This window comes from Oryzias melastigma, linkage group LG6, assembly GCF_002922805.2.
Source record: "Oryzias melastigma strain HK-1 linkage group LG6, ASM292280v2, whole genome shotgun sequence".
Classification (NCBI taxonomy): domain Eukaryota; kingdom Metazoa; phylum Chordata; class Actinopteri; order Beloniformes; family Adrianichthyidae; genus Oryzias; species Oryzias melastigma.
The window spans coordinates 22,234,538-22,252,039 of record NC_050517.1 but is presented as its reverse complement, the minus strand read 5'-3'; the positions used below and the strand labels follow the sequence as shown (position 1 = coordinate 22,252,039).

Here is a 17,502-nt window from a genome sequence, read left to right as displayed (position 1 = left end):
TAAAAAATGATCAAAATAAAAGATGTTTCTAGTTAAGCTGTAACAAAAAAGATCATACAAGATGGATGTTTTTAATTATAGATAAAATCAAGCTTTGAAAGATTGGCTAATTCATGTTGTGTCGAGCAAACTTGAATTTCAGTTTCACAAACCAACAATGTTCACAGTTTAGTCCTTTTACATGAATTCATTTAATATACAGAATAAGAAAATAATTTAAAAGGCAAAATTTTAACTAGAACAAGTTCCGAACGCGTTGAATAAAATCTGCCTAAAATACAACAAATTTTCAATAAATAAGCGTTACAGTAATATTTCCTTTTGCACGGCAGTTTGGAAATCACCCGACTCAGCAGAGCAGCAGAAGAAGTAGAAGTGCAACACGTCACTGCCAACCGTCGGTCACTTTGACCTTCCTCCCAGAACGTTATATGTGCTTTTTCCCGTTTTGGAGATGTAAATACTCTGGTGTCTTCTTGTCCTGATCAAGCCTGAATAGCGTCTGGATGTCAATCATGGCCTTCTGAATGTTCTGGCCGAACCTGTAGGAGTCCTGTAGATCACAGAGAGTTGATAAATAGTTGAAAAACAGAGTTTAAAAATGTAGAGTGGTTTGGACTCTCACGGTGTTCGGGCTGGAGAACTTGCTGGAGATGTGGAATGTGATGAGGTTTTCCCCAACAATGATATAAGACACACCGTAGCCGTCGTCTGCCACCTATGAAGACATGAGAGATGCTCTTATGTGGTGAACTGCTCTCTTATTTTCCACAGATTCCCCACAGAGACGAATGAACTCACTGGGCCAAATCCACCACCAGCACCCACATATTTAGGAAACTTGTTGATGTCGACCAAGTTGAGCTGCTGCTGTGGAGTCTGGCTGGTGGACAACCTCCAAGGCTCTGACAGGACCTGGCAGGACAAACAGGAGTAGAAGGAAGAGAATAGCAGTGTGACAAAATATCGATGTATCGTGATATTTAGTCCTGCAATTGATTCTCGATGGGTTCTCACCAAGTATCGATCTTTTATTTTTGTTTGAAGGGACTGTTATATTTGTCATCCTGAGATGTGAGATGTTCCTTCTGTGGTAGCTAGCATTGTGAAACTTGCTATTGTGGGGCACCAATATGTCTGGCAGCTACTTGAATTATTTAATTTTTTGTTGTTGTTTACAACAATTTTGCACTAAGTAGTGACACTGCTGTTCATGAATTGGAATTTTACAGATAATTCCAATTCAATTGGTGTCAATGCATGTCAAAGACAAAATGAAGAGTCTATTAAGGCATAAGTTGTTTATTATGATTGTGTTCAAGTAAAAAAATAAATGGGGATAAATTTTCCTTAAAAAATATGTTTTCTTCTATATATTGTGAGTTAGAGATGACTTTTTTACCAATTATCGAGTATTCGGATATCATCAATATTGTGAGTCGTGTAACGTATCATGAGGTACCCAGTGATTCCCAGCCCTACAAGAGAATGTAAAAAAGAAATAAGAGAATATAAAAAAGAAATGTACTGACCTTGTTAAGAAAAGGAGAGTCAGCACCGAGGTATTTGGACACTATGTAAAGGCAGAAGAGGTGGCGATCGATGCCGGAGCCGGTCATGGCCAGGCGGTACATGTTTTGATGCTTTTCTGCTGCTTTTTGGAATAAAGAAAGTCTTTGGGCGTTCTGATTGGAGACACAGCAGACAAATAGTTCAAATTATTCACCCTCCCCTACTCAAACATGAACAAGCTGTTTTAACGGAATGAAAAAACAACATTACAGCGACCTGTCAGACTAACCCCTGCCAGAATATTAGAGAGTTCGGAGTCCAGGGCACAAAGATCTGGCTGATGAAAGTCTTAGTGACCAAGTCACAGCTCAGTTTGACCTTTAACAGTGTCATGGTGTTGTTATATCACCTTTCACGCCACAAGTCTGTTTGCACAACAAAACTTCCAAACTTGCTCAAAAAGTACATCCTCTTTTGTTTGTGCGCCTGCCTACCGTTGCACTGACGTCCTCCATAGCTCTGACAAAAGCGACAGCCTCAGAGGTGCAGGAGCGGACCGTCTCCGTCCGTCCGTCTCTGAACATGCGAGTCATGGAAGACTCGTACGTCAGACAGAACACGCCTTGATCCTGCATGCGTGAGGTTTTAATGAGGTTATAAAAACACAAAAAGCTTGTTTAATGAAAACGTCAGACCAACCCTGAACTGTGCCAGCTGCAGAGCCAGTTGAATGAAGGCGTCCGGGCTTGTTCTGCACTTCTTAATCAAGCCTTTTCCAAACTCGGTGAACAAAAGGCCATGGAAGTCCACGTCGTCAGCTATCTTTTTGGCTGAAAGGCATGACTCTTCAATGACATCTTGGCACTAAATTAGACGTAAACAGAACAAAGTTGAGATAAATCCTTCAGATCTAAGAAAGCAGAAGCTGCAGACGTCTCACCTCCTTTGAAATCTGCCATTGCAGTCGAGTGGGGTAAGGCAGGCCTCTGTTTACATCCCCTTTGCAATGTCCCTCCTCTGTGTAGCCCAAATGGAGGCAGTCTGTAGCAAGAACATACTGCACAGATAGGAAAATAAATTGCAACTTTTACAAACTTTTCCCATGTGTTTTAAAAAAGGAGAGTTAAAACAGGTTTAGACCTCCCACATGTGTCCGACTATTGGAGCATCAGCCCAAGAATGCTCTACGTTCACACCCATCTTCCCATTGGGATATGAAATCAAGGTGAAGGACTTGTCAAACCACCTGAGACAGAAGACAGAATGGTGATTTTCAGAAAATGTTTTAACTGAGGCTATAACCTTCACTTCTCTGCTCACCTGTCGTAGCATTTTCCATGCAGCAGGGACTTGGCATAACTATCCAGTGAGTTTTTCCTCACTGGATCATAACCCTGAGGCTCATCGTCCAACGTCAAGAAGAAAGCAGCTGATTCAATGGCATCCAGAGACGTTTTGTTCCCTCCATGACTGAAATGTTTGAGTCTGGCCCGGGCCCATGGAACCCTAGAGAAAAACAATCTGGGTTTAATTGCTATTGCCATGCAGGTATCCTGCACCTGTATGTGTTTGAACGTGCCTGTTTCCTGCTGTCAGAGCGGCTAGTTTGAGTTCTCCTGGTTGGGGCTCGGATGTGTCATTGAGGATTCTTTGAAACTGCATTTCCAATTCGCTGGGTAAGAGATGGCGCCCCCCGGTGTACAGCCACACTTGAAAGAAGCGGCCTTTGTGGTAGACAACCAGGTGCTTTCGATCCGTCAGGTGCTGCACAACATCTGTAAACAAGGAACAAGAAAAAAAAGACATTTAACATCACATAACAAGTTACTATAGGTCCAAATCTGTCAGTAGGACACAGTCTGATCAGGTTTTTTATGTGCTAAACCACATTTCTTGAAGGTCACAAAAGGTTTTAAAATTTGACAGAAGGGCCGGACCAAGAGCAGATACCTGGATGGTTGTGATAATCCACCTCTTTAGAGAAAGAAATAACATGGAATCTGGACAAAAACATGCTTTAATTAAGATTAAAAATTATTATTTATATTATGAAACAGAAAATTTTTGGAGTTTCTATTTTAAAATTGTGACTTTTGCTCTCACTTTAGTTCCAATTGCACCAATCAGTTCATGTTCTTCAGGAAAAATGCAAATTTAGAGAAATGTGTTCATGTGATGTTGGAATGATTGGAAAAATGACCGTCTGACTCAAAGAATGCACATAAACTTAAAAAACCCAACAAGAATCTTCCAAAACCACATGAATTTGGAGTAACTTTCTGCACCCAAAGGTCAAAGTACTTGTAGTGCACCATTTATGGGGAGAGACCAGAATTATTAATAACATTAATAAGGATCATCAATATATCATTTATTCCATCTTGGCAGACCAGGTTAAATAGTTTAAAATACCACATAAGAACAGACAGATCATAATTTTCCCATCCCCGTTCAAAACCTAAAATCATTTACCACAGTCATTCAATTTCATAAAAGTACAACTCTCCAATTTAGCTTTTTTTCCAACAACATTAACTTTATTTTAGGTAATATTTGACAAGAATATGTCAATCAAGAATCAAACCTTTTCCACCTGCATATCAAAAACACATTTTCATGGCGTAATTCTGCTTTTACAGCTAAAACTTTGAGGGATTACCATTACAGTCCAATGTTAACCATTAATGCATATTTCTGAGGCAATGCACAGTAGTGGGGGGTTTTGATTGACGCCATTTGTTGCGAATTGTCCTTCTTTTAACGTGTCTTGTAGTTGTTAGTTTTTGGTTGTTCATTTCCACACAGTTTGTGTCAAGTCTTTGTTATTAAATCTTTTGAACTCGTCTGGATCTGTTTGAGTCCTTCCACCTTTCTCTTTTCAGCCAGTTGCTCTTAACACTATCAGGATAAAACAGAAGCTCCTTCATGACATTTTATGCTCTAAAACTCTATGTCGGACCTCCAATATGATTAAATGGTAATGATAGTTTTTTATGTGTAAGCTTGGAATTTTATTTAAATGAAAGTAGCTTTTGAAATTACAATTAAACACATTTTTGTGTTTTTTTATTTCATTTTTATTTATTTTTTAATATCTTGTGTTTCTGACAGTGAAGGTGTTAGCTCATGTTGAATCAAAGACGGACTCACCTGTCTCAATTCCAGGGATGCGGGTGGTGTTAAACATCCTCTCCATCTGAGTGGAGCACATAGGAACTGTGCCTAAAGCCCTGAGCTTACAGGAAAACAACAAAGCGATGATGACAGTTGAATTCTGGGTGGGATGAGGGCCTAAAAAGAAGCTTTTAGGAAAGTTCGATTACCGGTGCATGCTCTCCTCGCTCCAGTTTGCGCCGATACTGGAGCATGGCATGGACAATGTTTCCGGCTCGTGCAGCCTGTCGATGGGTTGGAGTTATGTACAGGAGATCCTTCATAAACAGAGGATGAAAAGGGAAAAATATTATCTATCTATGTATTTCACTTAATGATAAAATAATGTTCATTACTCCACTGGTAATAAGTTTATATAAAGCTTTTAAAACTCACCATGATATAAAAATTACTGTTGACCATGATTGGGCCCCTCCCTCTGAGATAGATGTACTCCTCCCACCAGTCACTCACCTTGACATGTCAACAAAAACATTGCTTTTCAATCACTCATTTCAATTCAACTTTGCTATGCTACTTTCAAATGCTACTCACATAATTCGTCGCCCACCAGGATTTAAGAATCAGGTATCTCTGCAGCTGGCTGGCTTTGTTCTCTCTGAAGTCATTGGCCAAAGTTTCCATTTGGCTGTACTGCTCATCGTCCAGCAGGGGGCGTACGGACTCAAGGTACTGTGGATAGAATTATGTTTTGAGATGTCATGAAAAGAGTTTTATAGAGAGACACAAATCCAGAAAGACCGAAAGGAAAACTAGTTTAATATAGTGGTTTAGAGTCTGCAGGCTGCTGATGGTCTAAGAGGATTTTAAACTCATGAAAGCTATGAGCCCATGTCATGTCATTTCTCACTGTAAAATAGTTGTTTTGTGCAACCAAAGGTCAATACTTGCATACCCTCCAAATGGTATCATCCACACAGGGCACAGGAAGCCTCGGTAGTGAAGCCTGGAAGCTATAAAGCAGGGGCCTTCGTCCAGAAAACATCTTTACCAGGTACTGTTGATAGACAACCACAACAATGAATACCAACGACCCTTTATGTCTTATTTATAGGACATAAAACCTATAAATACAGCTGACTGACAGCCATTTTCATTTGCACAAATAACAACAGGGAAATCTGTTGGAGCAGATGACAGGCAGACATACCAGCCACAGTTTGGTTGATGAACTCATTTTTCCATGGGACTCAAATATCCATCCATGGTAGGACAGCAGCGCTTTGAGAGTGTAGCGCAGGAGGTAGATGAGGAACAGCCACAGGCCGGTGCCAAACAGGATGGCGCTCAGCACTGCTCTGGTCTGCGCTGACATGTAGCCTCTGTTTAGACAACGTGAATCTGTCCGAATTAGTTCAAGTGGGAAAAGACTTTCATGAAATGGTTTAGTGAAACTGTGAGTCACCAACCTGTGAGGCAGGTTTTCCTTGATGGCATCAATCATGCCCAGAGACAGATCAATGCTAGTGTACAAGGAACTCATCATGGCGATCACAACTATCAGCCAACTGGATGGACTGGCAGGGTAAACCCCGGTCAGAACGCTGTTCTGTGAATGAAAACATGAAACAAGATTTCTCAGTGAACTAACAACTTTAACCATAATGAGCGCTTCTGTAAAACAATTCTTAATACATGTTTTTAGACGTAAGCAAAATGGAGTTGGTACCTTAAACTGAATCGCTTTTTTCTTCCACGCCGTCAGTCCTGACAGGTAGATGTTTTTAATGACCTCTTGACTGAGTTTAAGCTCCACACCATCCGGGCGCACGGTGAACTGGAAGCCCACGGCCTGATGAGCCTCCGCCATTTCTGAAAGTCAAAGACAGAGAGAGAAAAACGGCATGGGTGTTAGGATTTCTATGGAATACCGACAAACACATGTGCTTTGTGTAAGAGTAGATTATTACATCTTTATGATACACAAAAAAAGATACAATTAATTTTGAGATAATTATTTCCAAAGCTCTTAATATTTGATTATTTGGTTGAAAGCATATATATATATATATATATATATATATATATATATATATGATACAGCTATAGGATTTAGTGATTACATAACATACAGTGTGGTTATTCCATAGAAACATACTGTCATTAGTCTTTTTTTTATCATGTATTTGTAAAACGTGCCTATCTCTATTTAACCTCCTTAACCTTCATTGATGTTCCATTGTAAATGTCTGCTTACACTCTCATGCTGACACTAGCAAAAGTTAAGAGGATTTACAAGTGAGCATTAAAAAACACAATAGAAAATGAAAAGACTTGTCTCAATAATTCCAATGAGCTGAAATCTTCAATAATTATACTTCCGCGTCGGGGCTGGGTGACAGTCTTGGTATGAGTTTTTCCATGTCACAAGACTCGACCGTCACCAAGTGGGACAAAGTTCAACGACCAGATATAGTGGTGCGGCGGCTGAGCATGTGCACTGATCTCAGAAGGGCATGAAAATATAAACATAGACCTGAAACGACTCAGGAAGAGAAAAGCTCCTGATGTTACGGAACACTGAGTACATTTGGGATCATTTCTGTTCAACACCTTTATGAAAAAGTATTTTCTACCATTTTTTATTGTAAATCTTCAACATCTAAGTAAATTTGAAAATGCAAAAAAACAAAAACTTAATATTAACTTTACTCTAAATTGTTACTTTCAGTATTTTTGGCAAAAGAAGCATCAATAAAAGAAATTTGCATTCAGGTAAGACGAATAAGAAGAGTACTTACTTATTTTTTGTGGATTGTTTCCGACTCAATGGAAAGCTGGATCTGAATTCCTCTGTTCTGACACTTGTGCCCTTCAGGAAGCTTCCCTCAGGTAGAGCGTGTGGCCTCGGTCGCCTTGGTTTTCTAACCCCCACCCCTTCCTCATAACTGCTCTCCCTCTCCCCTGTCCCTCACTCACAGAGTACATTACTTTGTAACCAGACACCAAACTCACACACAACCACACACAGCTTGTCCTCTGGTGCTGACGTCTCTGCCATGTTCCTGAGTCTGCTGCTGCTGCGCTGTGTTAAGATGAAACTCAGAGCCGTGTGACATTTCACCCACTAAAATCCCTGCTACCCTCCCCAGTCCAGAACACCCATTTAGAACGTTTAGATGGGTAAATATTAGAATTATAGCCATATATTTGTACTGTGACAAATATCTGAATAAATCTGCATCTCTAACACTTTGCAAACCCAACCTGAAAGGACAGAGGGCAAATATTAGGACAAAAAATAGAAACTAGCAGCTGGATCCATTTAAAAATGAAATATTTCTATTATATGTCTTTTTTTAAAATAATTTGAACAAAAGTGCTTCATCAGTGGTAAGCAACTATTCAAAAATCCTCTCATACAGTCATAGCAAGGTGTCCTGAGACTGAAATATGTAAAAATGATGACAAAAGTGTTTTTTTTTTTTTTTTTGCTAGACTTGCTTGTTTCTAAGACAGCTGATTATAGGTAATGTTTGTGGGTCTGTTCCTAGTAAAAGGAAGGGCAGGAAGTGGATACAAAGACACAACTGTACCACCACCGACGGTGACATTGTATGAACACGCTTGCACAAAACAGCTTTAAATTGTCAGTAAAATTCCACCAAATAGGAATGAACATGTATATGTCCACAAGAAAATACACTTTTTAGACTAGTAAAACAATGATTTATTTATATTTGTTTCTGTAATCTGTTAATTATTGATGTGTCCCCCTCGAAGACGTCAAAATCCCTTAAACCCTTCAATCTGCAGCACAAATCCTGAATATAGTTGTCATAACATAGTACTGGCTTTATTTCAAATCACTCCTTTAAAATCCCATAAAAATTGCTCTGAGCTCTAAAATTTGCTGTGCACAACAAGATAGAAAAACAAAGTCTATTACTCTGTACAGGAAAAGCTGCAGAAGTGCTGCATCATTAGTAGTAAAGGTAAAAGGAAGCATCATAGCAAGTGGAGACAGGCAGAGGTGGAAGAGGTGTGATGGTGAGAGTTTGGAGATCCATCTGAGTTACAGTGCTGTGCTCTATACTGGGCATGAGAAGATGGTCATTCATGAGGGATCCCTGGCCGGCGAACGCCACTTTCTCTGCCCTGCGGATCTGGAGAAAAAGGCAAAAATAAGATCCTCTAAAAGTGAAGAAGTTTTGAATGTTCTCCTTGGTGTCGACAGTACCTGTCCCCACTTCTTAGACTCTACACAAAAAGATGTCACCATTGTGTTAGAGTTGTTCCCACCAACGACCACCAACTTGTCAGTAGCACCAAGAAAGTACAGAGTAGATAGTTCTGCATCTGTTCGGGTGAGGGTGGGAAGAAGTTCACACCAGGAATCTAAATGAGGAAAAGAAAACAGAAAAAAACTTTATGGCCTGATATTACAAACATAATCCTTTAAGATTAAACCTCCAGGATTGGATCCTGATCTAAAACTGAGTATTTTTTAAACCAAATTTGATCCTGAGTATTGGGATTCAGATTGGTCTGCCTTTAATCCGTATTAAAGGCCTTTGTTATCGCCATTCAAGGCAAAATATGAATCTGGATCAGTTTTGATCCTGAAAATGAGGATTAGTCTGATCTCAGCTCCGAGGCTCCTGTTTCTGTTTCTCCTTTTAATGTATTAATTTACCCCTTTAAAAAATAATTTAGCAAACCCTTACTAAAAATTAGTTTTTATCAATTTTAAAATGCTTCATAATCTGGATCATTTTGATCTGGATCCAAAGTTTTGAAATACCAGGCCTAAAGGATCAAACGTCACCAAAAGTGTTTACAGAAAGAAAAAATAAAATGTATATAAAATAATTTCATGAAAGCAATTAAGCTGTTCGAAAACACTTTAGACTAAAAATTACCCTAAAGTAATAAAATGAACTTAAAGTGGCTTTAGGTACAATACAGACATCTGAAGGTAAAATCTAAAAGCGAACTGTTGTTCATTTTTTTTTTACCTTGCTTGGTGTTGTACTGCAGGAATAACTTCTCTCCAGTTCTCTGAACGTTGCCCAGCACATAGATGAAATGCTCAAGGCTGGTAGCCAGGGGAACATCGTGGGACAAGGACACGCTGAACCGGAAGTCCGTGAGGGGCAATGAAGACACAAACCTAAAGCAGAGATCATGTGTGTAACTGAGGAGATGCTTTCTGGAGAAAATATGTATAATCCTGCTTATTGTAAAGTCTTAAAGACCCACTCCAATAGAAATATATATTTTTTAACATGTGCTTGTTGCATTTTTATCATGATGGAGGACCTAATATCATGGAAATTATGCTTGAATTTGCATTTCTTTACTTAAATCATTGTAAATCAGGAGTAGATGAAAACATGCAGTCAGAAAAAGCTTGTGGGTGAAATGTAGAAGCCACAATGGTAATCCACAAGCTCCCTGCTCCACTCTAATCTGATGCATCCACTTGTGGACGACTAAATCTTTGTTTTTCTCATTTGAGCTGAAAACTGTATCCGATATTGCTCATCATTTTTGCTGCACTGCTAACGTTAAGTTGGGGTTGTGAGGGGCTGTAAGCTAGTGGGAGAGCACGTAAACAAGGGGATCATGGGAAATGAGTGCTGCCTTACTCCAGACCAACATTCCAGCCCACAACTGGAAAGTGACCTTTTTTTTTATTTTGGATAAAAACGGAAAAATCCTAATTAAAAGGCTTTTCCAATAGATCAAAAGATGATCGGAGTGGGACACAAACCGCCAGGTGTCCTGCCAAGGATCATAGCACTCTACAGCGGTGTACAGCGCCGTGCTTGTATCCGGGGTTACCAGAGAGTCCAGGTACCAGCCTCCCACTGCATAAATACAGCCTTCACAAGCAACCGCGCTGAAATGTCGCCTGTGCTAAAAAGGATACGAAAAAGTTTTTGCACCAAAATCAATGCAAGATGGATGTTACAAAATGATCGTCCTACCTTTATCATCGGTGATATGGACGTCCATGAACGACTGACAGGATTGAACCTAAAAGAAACTTTAGTGAACTCCCAGCCTCTTTTCACCTGCTGTCTGTGGCCTCCTAAAAGGAAGAGGTAGTTGAGAAGCACCACTGTGGTAAAACACCACTTATCAGCCCGAAAAGGAAGCTCTGTAACTCGCTGCCAGTCCTTGCAGTTCTCTGGCCCTGTCAGGCCAAAGATGTATCGAGAGCGTTCTGTCTCTGGGTCGCTCCAAGAAGTCAGGTTCTCTTTCCGGAGGTTGCACAGATGCGGCTCTCCTCGTGTCCTCAGCTTGATAACATCCCTCTTGTCCTCATGATTCAATTTTCTGCAGCAGGAAACGACTGTGGTGACAAAAACAACTCAGTACTTCAGAAAAGGTTTGGAGTGACACTTTCAATACCTGAAAACATGTGGCACCTCCAGCAAGTTTCTACTTAGGAAAGTGAGGACTGTCAGTCTCAGCTCAGAACAACAAGTCTCCTGAGCAAGACTCAGGTATGACGAGCAGTTAGACGAGCTGAGTTCTTCTGCTAGGACTGACAGACACTTTGACAGGAAGGCCTCAGCTAGAAGATAGCAGCTTACCTTTGGATATTGGGGGAATAAAACAAAACAGTTGAATCTGTGTTTTGTGTCAAATACAGATTCTTATTATGCATTTTATACCTGGATGTTTGGACCCAGTTCTTCCTGAGGAACTTTGAAGTTGCCGTTGAAATAAAACTCGAGGAGATTATGAAAAACAGAGGAGGGCACGTGTTCCAGGTGAATGAGTCGCTCTGACGTCTCCTTCATTCGAGACTGGGACACGGCTCGAAAGTACTCGCTGAACTTTGAAAGTCTTTGAAGGTCCACCTTAAAAATCAATTATTGAACAACTTTTGTATTTATTTCCTCAGTTAGAAGACTTTCTTTTATACTTACGTGAAAAGCATGAGTGCTTGTTTGGACTGTAACCTTTGTGTGATTTGCATCTCCCAGGTGATATGTGCGGAGCGCCTCATTGGTCTTCCACTCCTCTGAGACGCCTTGATGAGGCCCTCTACCTGTGATACCTGGAGATGCTAAGCTGTTGTCTAAAGCACCCAAAAGTTGTCTAAACACGCATTTCAACCACATGATAATCCACCCAATAATTATGATCAAATATTTTCTAAAAACATCCATATCTACTGACAATTTGATCAGATTCTACACTTACAGGTGAAAATGGTCTTTAATGTGAATTTCCATTTAAGGACACACAGATCCAGACATGTCACTACAGTCCATCAACTCTATCCTTTGCTCCTATATGCTGCTCAGTAAAACTAACATAAAAAATGGCAAAAAAACCTCTAAAATCCCGTAACAAAAACTCCTTTTTATCACAAGGATTCGTCGATCTTTGAGCAGCGCAGATCTCTCTGGCTGCTCTATTCTTGGCTCCTGGAGAACCGTTAGTCTTCGCTCTGCTACAGACGTCATCACAGGGCACTCATGTTACCCTGCAGCATGAAAGTGTAAAGTAAAATTCATTTAATGCACAACCCCAAACAAAAAGTTTATGCAAATTACTGTTATGACACTAAGAAATCAAAAACAAAACACTTCTTGCTTATAGCTCATACAAATTTAAGACAAAACATTCGTGATGAATTCCAAATTTTTAGTCCTTGACATTAAGTCCAAGAGGTTAAAATGCAAAAATCTTTAGAAACTGGGGATAAATTTCGACCTTGATGTTAATCTGATGGTTGTTATTTCTGTTCCTGGTTGATCAGGAAAGTAAAATGTAAAAGTAGCCCAAAACTTTATCGACTCATTACAACAACAATAGGCAATTCTTAAAAATCGCGTATAGTGAGAAGAATATATGTGATCTTAAGAACTAACTTAACTGACATTTTTGAATCTTGACTTGATGAGGAAACATTTGTCCTAACCTTAATTCAAGGCTGGACATAGGCACCCACCCCCGAATGATGCATGACTGTGGACTGTGTTGACGAAGCATTAATCCCTTGGAAATCATCTATGGGTGTGCAGGCAAGCCCACAGGAATAGTGGAAAATGACACTTTGTTCTTGCAACAAGGTCGCCTGACAAGCTGTGTTTTAAGGCCATTCCGTGAACTTCCTGTCACAAAGCTTCAGGTATCCAACCTTAGAGTGGATGTTGTTGCCTATTTTTGGGGACCAAAATATAACTGAAGTTTTCTACAAGAGTCAATCCAAAAAGGTGCATTTTTTTCTGTGGAGTAACATGGAGGAAAGTGTCAAAAAGAGAAAAAATGTTACACAATTTTACAAAAGTACAACCTCAAAGTTTTGGAATTGTATAAACTAGAAAATGAGAAACATAGTAGGATCATATATGGACAATCGTGACTCTGTGATAATATTTTTGTACCTTGAGGCCTTTTTTCCCAATTTTTTTGTGTTTACAATGCAAAAATGTATGCATAAATATAGTAATATTAGGGGTGGGAATTCATGAGATTTTTCTTCCACCTGTGGCTTTTACAAGCACTTTATCACTTTCTAATTATCGTGTAGATTTAACTATTTTGTTTTGCGTTTAAAAATAAAAGGAAATAAATCAATGTTTGGTAATAACCACCAAAACTATTTATCTTTGATATTTCCAGCTATAAGTAGATCAAACTATGAAGAACATGTACTGGATGAAACAGTTATAATTGCAATAAAATGAGTTTAAGACCATAAACTTGTCCATTTTTTAATTTATATTGCATTTATTACTAATCAGGATGTAATATCAAAGATCCAAGTCACAAAAGAAGAGTCACCTGTTTCAACATCAGGTCCATCCATTAAAAAACCTTGTTGCTATAGAAACTCCTCCCTACAACCTCTGCCCCATCCTTCATATTTGCTTTAGTCTTCTGTTATTTGTTGTTCATTGAGGAAAAATAAGACGATTTAATGAAATTGAAAGACAAACATCAGTTCAGTGGCTTTATTTAAAAGTGCAAATATAGCCAAATTTAACTGGAAAAGGACGGCTTCAAAAACAGCTGCAGGTAAGTCGCTTGTTTCTATTGAAACGGAGTGGATACACACAGATTTTTACTTTGTGCGTACATTCATTGGAGTTTAAATAAACATGAGCTCATAAATACAATTTTTTTTACAAAGCTCCTAAACATTGGACAAAAACTATATTTAGCTCCAAATGTCTAAAAGACACAGACAAAACTAAATACAGGCATAAAACAGGAAAATAACTTTTGAAGCAAATCAAATAAAATATTGACAACTGAGACAAAAAGAAACAGTCATGTAGCGCAACAGAAGTGCACAGTCAATTACTAGGAATTACCTAGTTTGTTTTTGCAGGATTGACTAAAAGTCATTTATATATATAGAGAGAGAGCGTGCTTAAATCGTGATGATATCACTTCAGATTAAAATCAATGATTCAAAATAACATCTAATTCACAAGCACAAAATGCATCCCTGATGCCAAGAACATACAGTGGTCCAAATAAAAAGAGGAAAAAACAAACAGATAAACATAAAAACACATTTAAAAAATGATAATAACAGTCTTCTTGCTCTCCATAGCAGCACAAAGTCCTTATTATAAACCACATGGAAATGAGAGCAATCTCTGTCAAAAGATTCACTTGGATTAATATCTCAGGATCTTCTGGTAATCGTTAACATTCCTGCAAAGGTCCATAAAAGTTTGAAACGAACATGGAGAAGATTCAAGGCTGCAGAGTTCAGGAGAAAAGCTTTTTTTGCTTGAAGTAGGCATCGAACCGGACCTGAGCGTAATCCTGCAAAGAGAAGAACGATATCCGAATGAGAAGTCGTGGAAATAAAAGCCAACTGAGATTCTCTAGAAGGGAATATGTGATACACAAGTCAGAAAAAAGTAAGTATTTTCATGAAAATATTCTTTAAACTACATTAAAAATTCATTTGAAATAAATGAATGAAAATTTGAAAGAATAAATGCTAGCTTCTACATGAAATGAACTGAGATTAAAAAGTTTTTCTTTAATTCACACCTTGAAGAATACACAAACTCACCATATATCCAAACTCTATTTTGGATAACTTTGCCTGAATGATGGACCACAGCCCCCACAGGAAGTGGGATGCTAACGCATACCTAAAATACAAAATAAAACCCAATATTATCCAATCAGAACAATGGAAATCTGGCAACAATCGAAGCTCCTGGAAAACATAAACCTAGTGTACCGGTTTGCTTCGATGATCATGTCCTCTTCGATCTGTGTGCGGTCCATGCCAGCGTCTGGGGGGTTCTCAAATTCATCCAGATAACTTCTGATAAAAAGAAGCTAAGATAAATAGTAAAAACGGGTTAATAAATTAATGAGGCAGAAGTTTCAGTAACTAAAGAGATATCATCATTTTAATAAAAATGTGCGCAGATTCATGTAATATGTTTTGCAGAAAAATATAAGTTTCACCACTAGATGGTGGTAAACATCATCCAGCCTCCTGTAAACGTTGATAAAATACTTTTATTTTTTAAATTCCATCTTAGACTCTCTCTTCCCATTTAATAAAATCAGTAAAAATAAACAACAATATTCCTAAAATAGTGAAATAAAGCATCACAAAACATGATGCTTGGCTTTTAACACAGTCCTAAATGTCAGAACTGACCTGCTGCTCTCTTGTTGGATAGTTCTTTGGCGTTGCTTTGAAAAAGGGCCACTCGTCGTATGTGTAGTCATACATCCATTCACAAAAATGGTTTCCAAAGTCGAAACCCCTTCAAAATAAAAGCCATGGTGACAATGACATGATGCTATGATAAGGAAATTTGAAACTCTGCAAATACTTGCAAAGCATGAGGAAATAGTCTTCCATGTACTATGAATACCTGTAGTTGTAGCTGCTGTATTCAAAGTCTATGAGCATGAGACTGTCGATGGAGTTGCCGTCTTTGTCCTTTAGATCAAGGATGTTTCCTGCAACATCAAAACAAGTCAGGATAAAAATTCATTTTAAGCCTTTCACAAGATAATATCACATTTATTAGAGTTTAGAAAATAAAATGGCTAAACCCCAAAAGGAAAAAGACAAGTTCATTAGTTATGTTGAAAATATAGAGGGACGCAATTATTAATGCTAAAATTCTGTTGCTCGAAAGCATTAAAAAAAATAAGTTTCTTTTTACATTTGACTTGAAGGAAGCATTTATTGGCATTAAGCTAAATCTTTTATTGTGAAAAGACAGGAAGTCATGAATTAAGCCCTACACAAACCTTTTTTGGTGTTTTACACATAACAAATTTGTTGTTTTTGAAGCATTTAAATAATCTTCTCTTATAAGCGTAAAGCTTAAAACGTATCATTTAAATGCAAGGACATAAAGTCAAATATGACCCATGTATGATCATGATCAAACTCTTGTCTAAACTAAAACAGTCTGTTCATCTCAAAGAAAAAGACCTTCAAAGAAGCAGAAGGAAGTGTTATTTTTCAGATATATAAATGACTGTAAATCCATCATCTCAACCTCATTTCCGTCTCTTTCCTGTTAGTCTTCATGTCTCTGTAAGCCACTAAAACTTGTGAAAACCTGTAAGGAAGGGTGTGTGTTTGCATGCCTTGGAACCGTTTTTTTTTTTTTTATCAATTAAGCTCTAAATAAATTTATCCCTACAAATAAGTGTGCTCACAGCAGCAATAATAAAAAAGCAAAACTCTTTACCTTCTTGGACATCGTTATGGCAAAACACCACTGGTGATGGAGTCGCTGCCAGCAGTTTACTGTTATGAAGAAAACATGAATGAGTAAGAGTTCCCTTATTTAACCAGAAAATGTACAACCGATCTACAAAATACTTAAAGAACAATTATTCTGCAGGATATTTTCACATATATCTTCAGTGATTTTATAGCTGCCTAACTGAAACAGAAAATGTTTCTGTGAAGCTACGTTCACATCGCCCTCAGCAACATGCGTTCAAGAATGAGAAGTCTTTGTAAGCATGCAGATATGCATGTTTCGGGCTTCCGGGCTCAAAACTCGTTGCTATACAAGTTTGTACAACTGTTCAAATGTGCAACCACTGAATGCATTAAGAGTGAACCCAATCAGGAACTCAGATTTGGTCGTGACAACTGGGTATTGTCCTTTTCAACAGACAGACGTAAGTGCCATTTGTTTAAAAAGTGATCATGGAGAAGAAATGATTCATTGTCCCTGGACAGAATTATACGAGGCCAAACTTTTCAAACGTTAAAACAGAGCTGTGAAAGAAAAAGCCTGGGGGAGATTCTCAACATTTGCACCACTTTGATATTTCCCACGAGTCCCTTCTAACTGAAAGTACATGTGCTGCTAGTATCGGGTATCAACAGTCGAGTGTGAACGCCATACGCTACAAGAACATTCAAGAATGCCCGCTTAGCGTGTTCGTGAATGCAAACTGCATGCCTGGTGCTTACGTGGCAGATGAGCTCCTTTCACAGGAAGGAACGAAGACTCTTACGCTCTATACTTTTTTTTTTGTTATGTTACAAGAAGAAAAACAACAGCAACAACACACAAAGATAAGACCCCTTATCAAACATTAGATAGTCAGCATTGCTTCATCAGCTTATTGCAGTGACAGCATTCAGTTATTCATTAGTCTTTTTAGATATCTTAGTTCAAAGCTTAAAACATAACAAATATCCCATCAAACTAATGAATGTCTAGCTTTGAGTTTCAGTGAATATAGTGTTAGATAAAGCTGTTTACACATAGATGTGCAAAAGTCTTTGATAAATTGTGTCAGAGCGTTTCAAAGCAACAGCAGCTCAGCCTTCTGTCATGTTCTGACTAGTTTTAGCTAATATGTCAAAATTAGGGATCCCAA

At 38.4% G+C, this 17,502-nt stretch overlaps 3 protein-coding genes across 4 annotated transcripts in view; all 3 read right to left on the bottom strand.

The window, feature by feature from the left end:
• Positions 1-57: 57 nt before the first annotated feature.
• Positions 58-7,979, bottom strand: cpt1b (carnitine palmitoyltransferase 1B (muscle)). Its single transcript, XM_024282624.2, has 19 exons — positions 7,428-7,979; positions 6,356-6,498; positions 6,096-6,235; positions 5,837-6,008; positions 5,582-5,683; positions 5,221-5,358; positions 5,062-5,139; positions 4,836-4,943; positions 4,663-4,747; positions 3,092-3,287; positions 2,833-3,018; positions 2,653-2,758; positions 2,453-2,569; positions 2,212-2,376; positions 2,007-2,141; positions 1,533-1,685; positions 802-915; positions 626-718; positions 58-553 (listed from the first exon to the last, which is right to left on the bottom strand). Exons 2-19 carry the CDS (start codon positions 6,494-6,496, stop codon positions 428-430), a joined length of 2,355 nt encoding a protein of 784 aa, XP_024138392.1. The 5' UTR covers positions 6,497-6,498; positions 7,428-7,979; the 3' UTR covers positions 58-427.
• A 123-nt stretch (positions 7,980-8,102) lies between these two features.
• Positions 8,103-12,113, bottom strand: LOC112152749 (kelch repeat and BTB domain-containing protein 11). The gene is made up of 8 exons (XM_036212456.1): positions 11,571-12,113; positions 11,313-11,501; positions 11,047-11,231; positions 10,620-10,971; positions 10,403-10,548; positions 9,645-9,799; positions 8,867-9,024; positions 8,103-8,792 (listed from the first exon to the last, which is right to left on the bottom strand). Exons 1-8 carry the CDS (start codon positions 11,811-11,813, stop codon positions 8,610-8,612), a joined length of 1,611 nt encoding a protein of 536 aa, XP_036068349.1. The 5' UTR covers positions 11,814-12,113; the 3' UTR covers positions 8,103-8,609.
• Positions 12,114-13,592: 1,479 nt separating this feature from the next.
• Positions 13,593-17,502, bottom strand: part of chkb (choline kinase beta) — an 8,796-nt gene continuing 4,886 nt past the window's right edge. For both annotated transcript variants that reach the window (XM_036212455.1, XM_024281842.2), the window contains exons 6-11: positions 16,350-16,408; positions 15,516-15,603; positions 15,296-15,404; positions 14,864-14,964; positions 14,690-14,771; positions 13,593-14,433 (exon numbers count right to left, since the gene is read on the bottom strand). In XM_036212455.1, coding sequence (XP_036068348.1) covers positions 14,377-14,433; positions 14,690-14,771; positions 14,864-14,964; positions 15,296-15,404; positions 15,516-15,603; positions 16,350-16,408 — 496 coding nt within the window. In that variant the 3' untranslated portion in view covers positions 13,593-14,376. The remainder of the gene's footprint in view (positions 14,434-14,689; positions 14,772-14,863; positions 14,965-15,295; positions 15,405-15,515; positions 15,604-16,349; positions 16,409-17,502) is intronic.

Excerpts from the sequence above, each read along its gene's own strand:
- cpt1b (XM_024282624.2), bottom strand. The coding sequence starts at position 6,496 with ATGGCGGAGGCTCATCAGGCCGTGGGCTTCCAGTTCACCGTGCGCCCG. Across the intron at positions 5,140-5,220 it reads CCTGGTGGGCGACGAATTAT|GTGAGTGACTGGTGGGAGGA; the intron begins GTGAGTAGCATT and ends TGACATGTCAAG. Across the intron at positions 3,288-4,662 it reads CATCCCTGGAATTGAGACAG|ATGTTGTGCAGCACCTGACG; the intron begins GTGAGTCCGTCT and ends CCTTGTTTACAG.
- LOC112152749 (XM_036212456.1), bottom strand. The coding sequence starts at position 11,813 with ATGGATGTTTTTAGAAAATATTTGATCATAATTATTGGGTGGATTATC. Across the intron at positions 9,800-10,402 it reads CCTTGGCAGGACACCTGGCG|GTTTGTGTCTTCATTGCCCC; the intron begins GTTTGTGTCCCA and ends TCTCTGCTTTAG. Across the intron at positions 8,793-8,866 it reads AGTCTAAGAAGTGGGGACAG|ATCCGCAGGGCAGAGAAAGT; the intron begins GTACTGTCGACA and ends CTTTTTCTCCAG.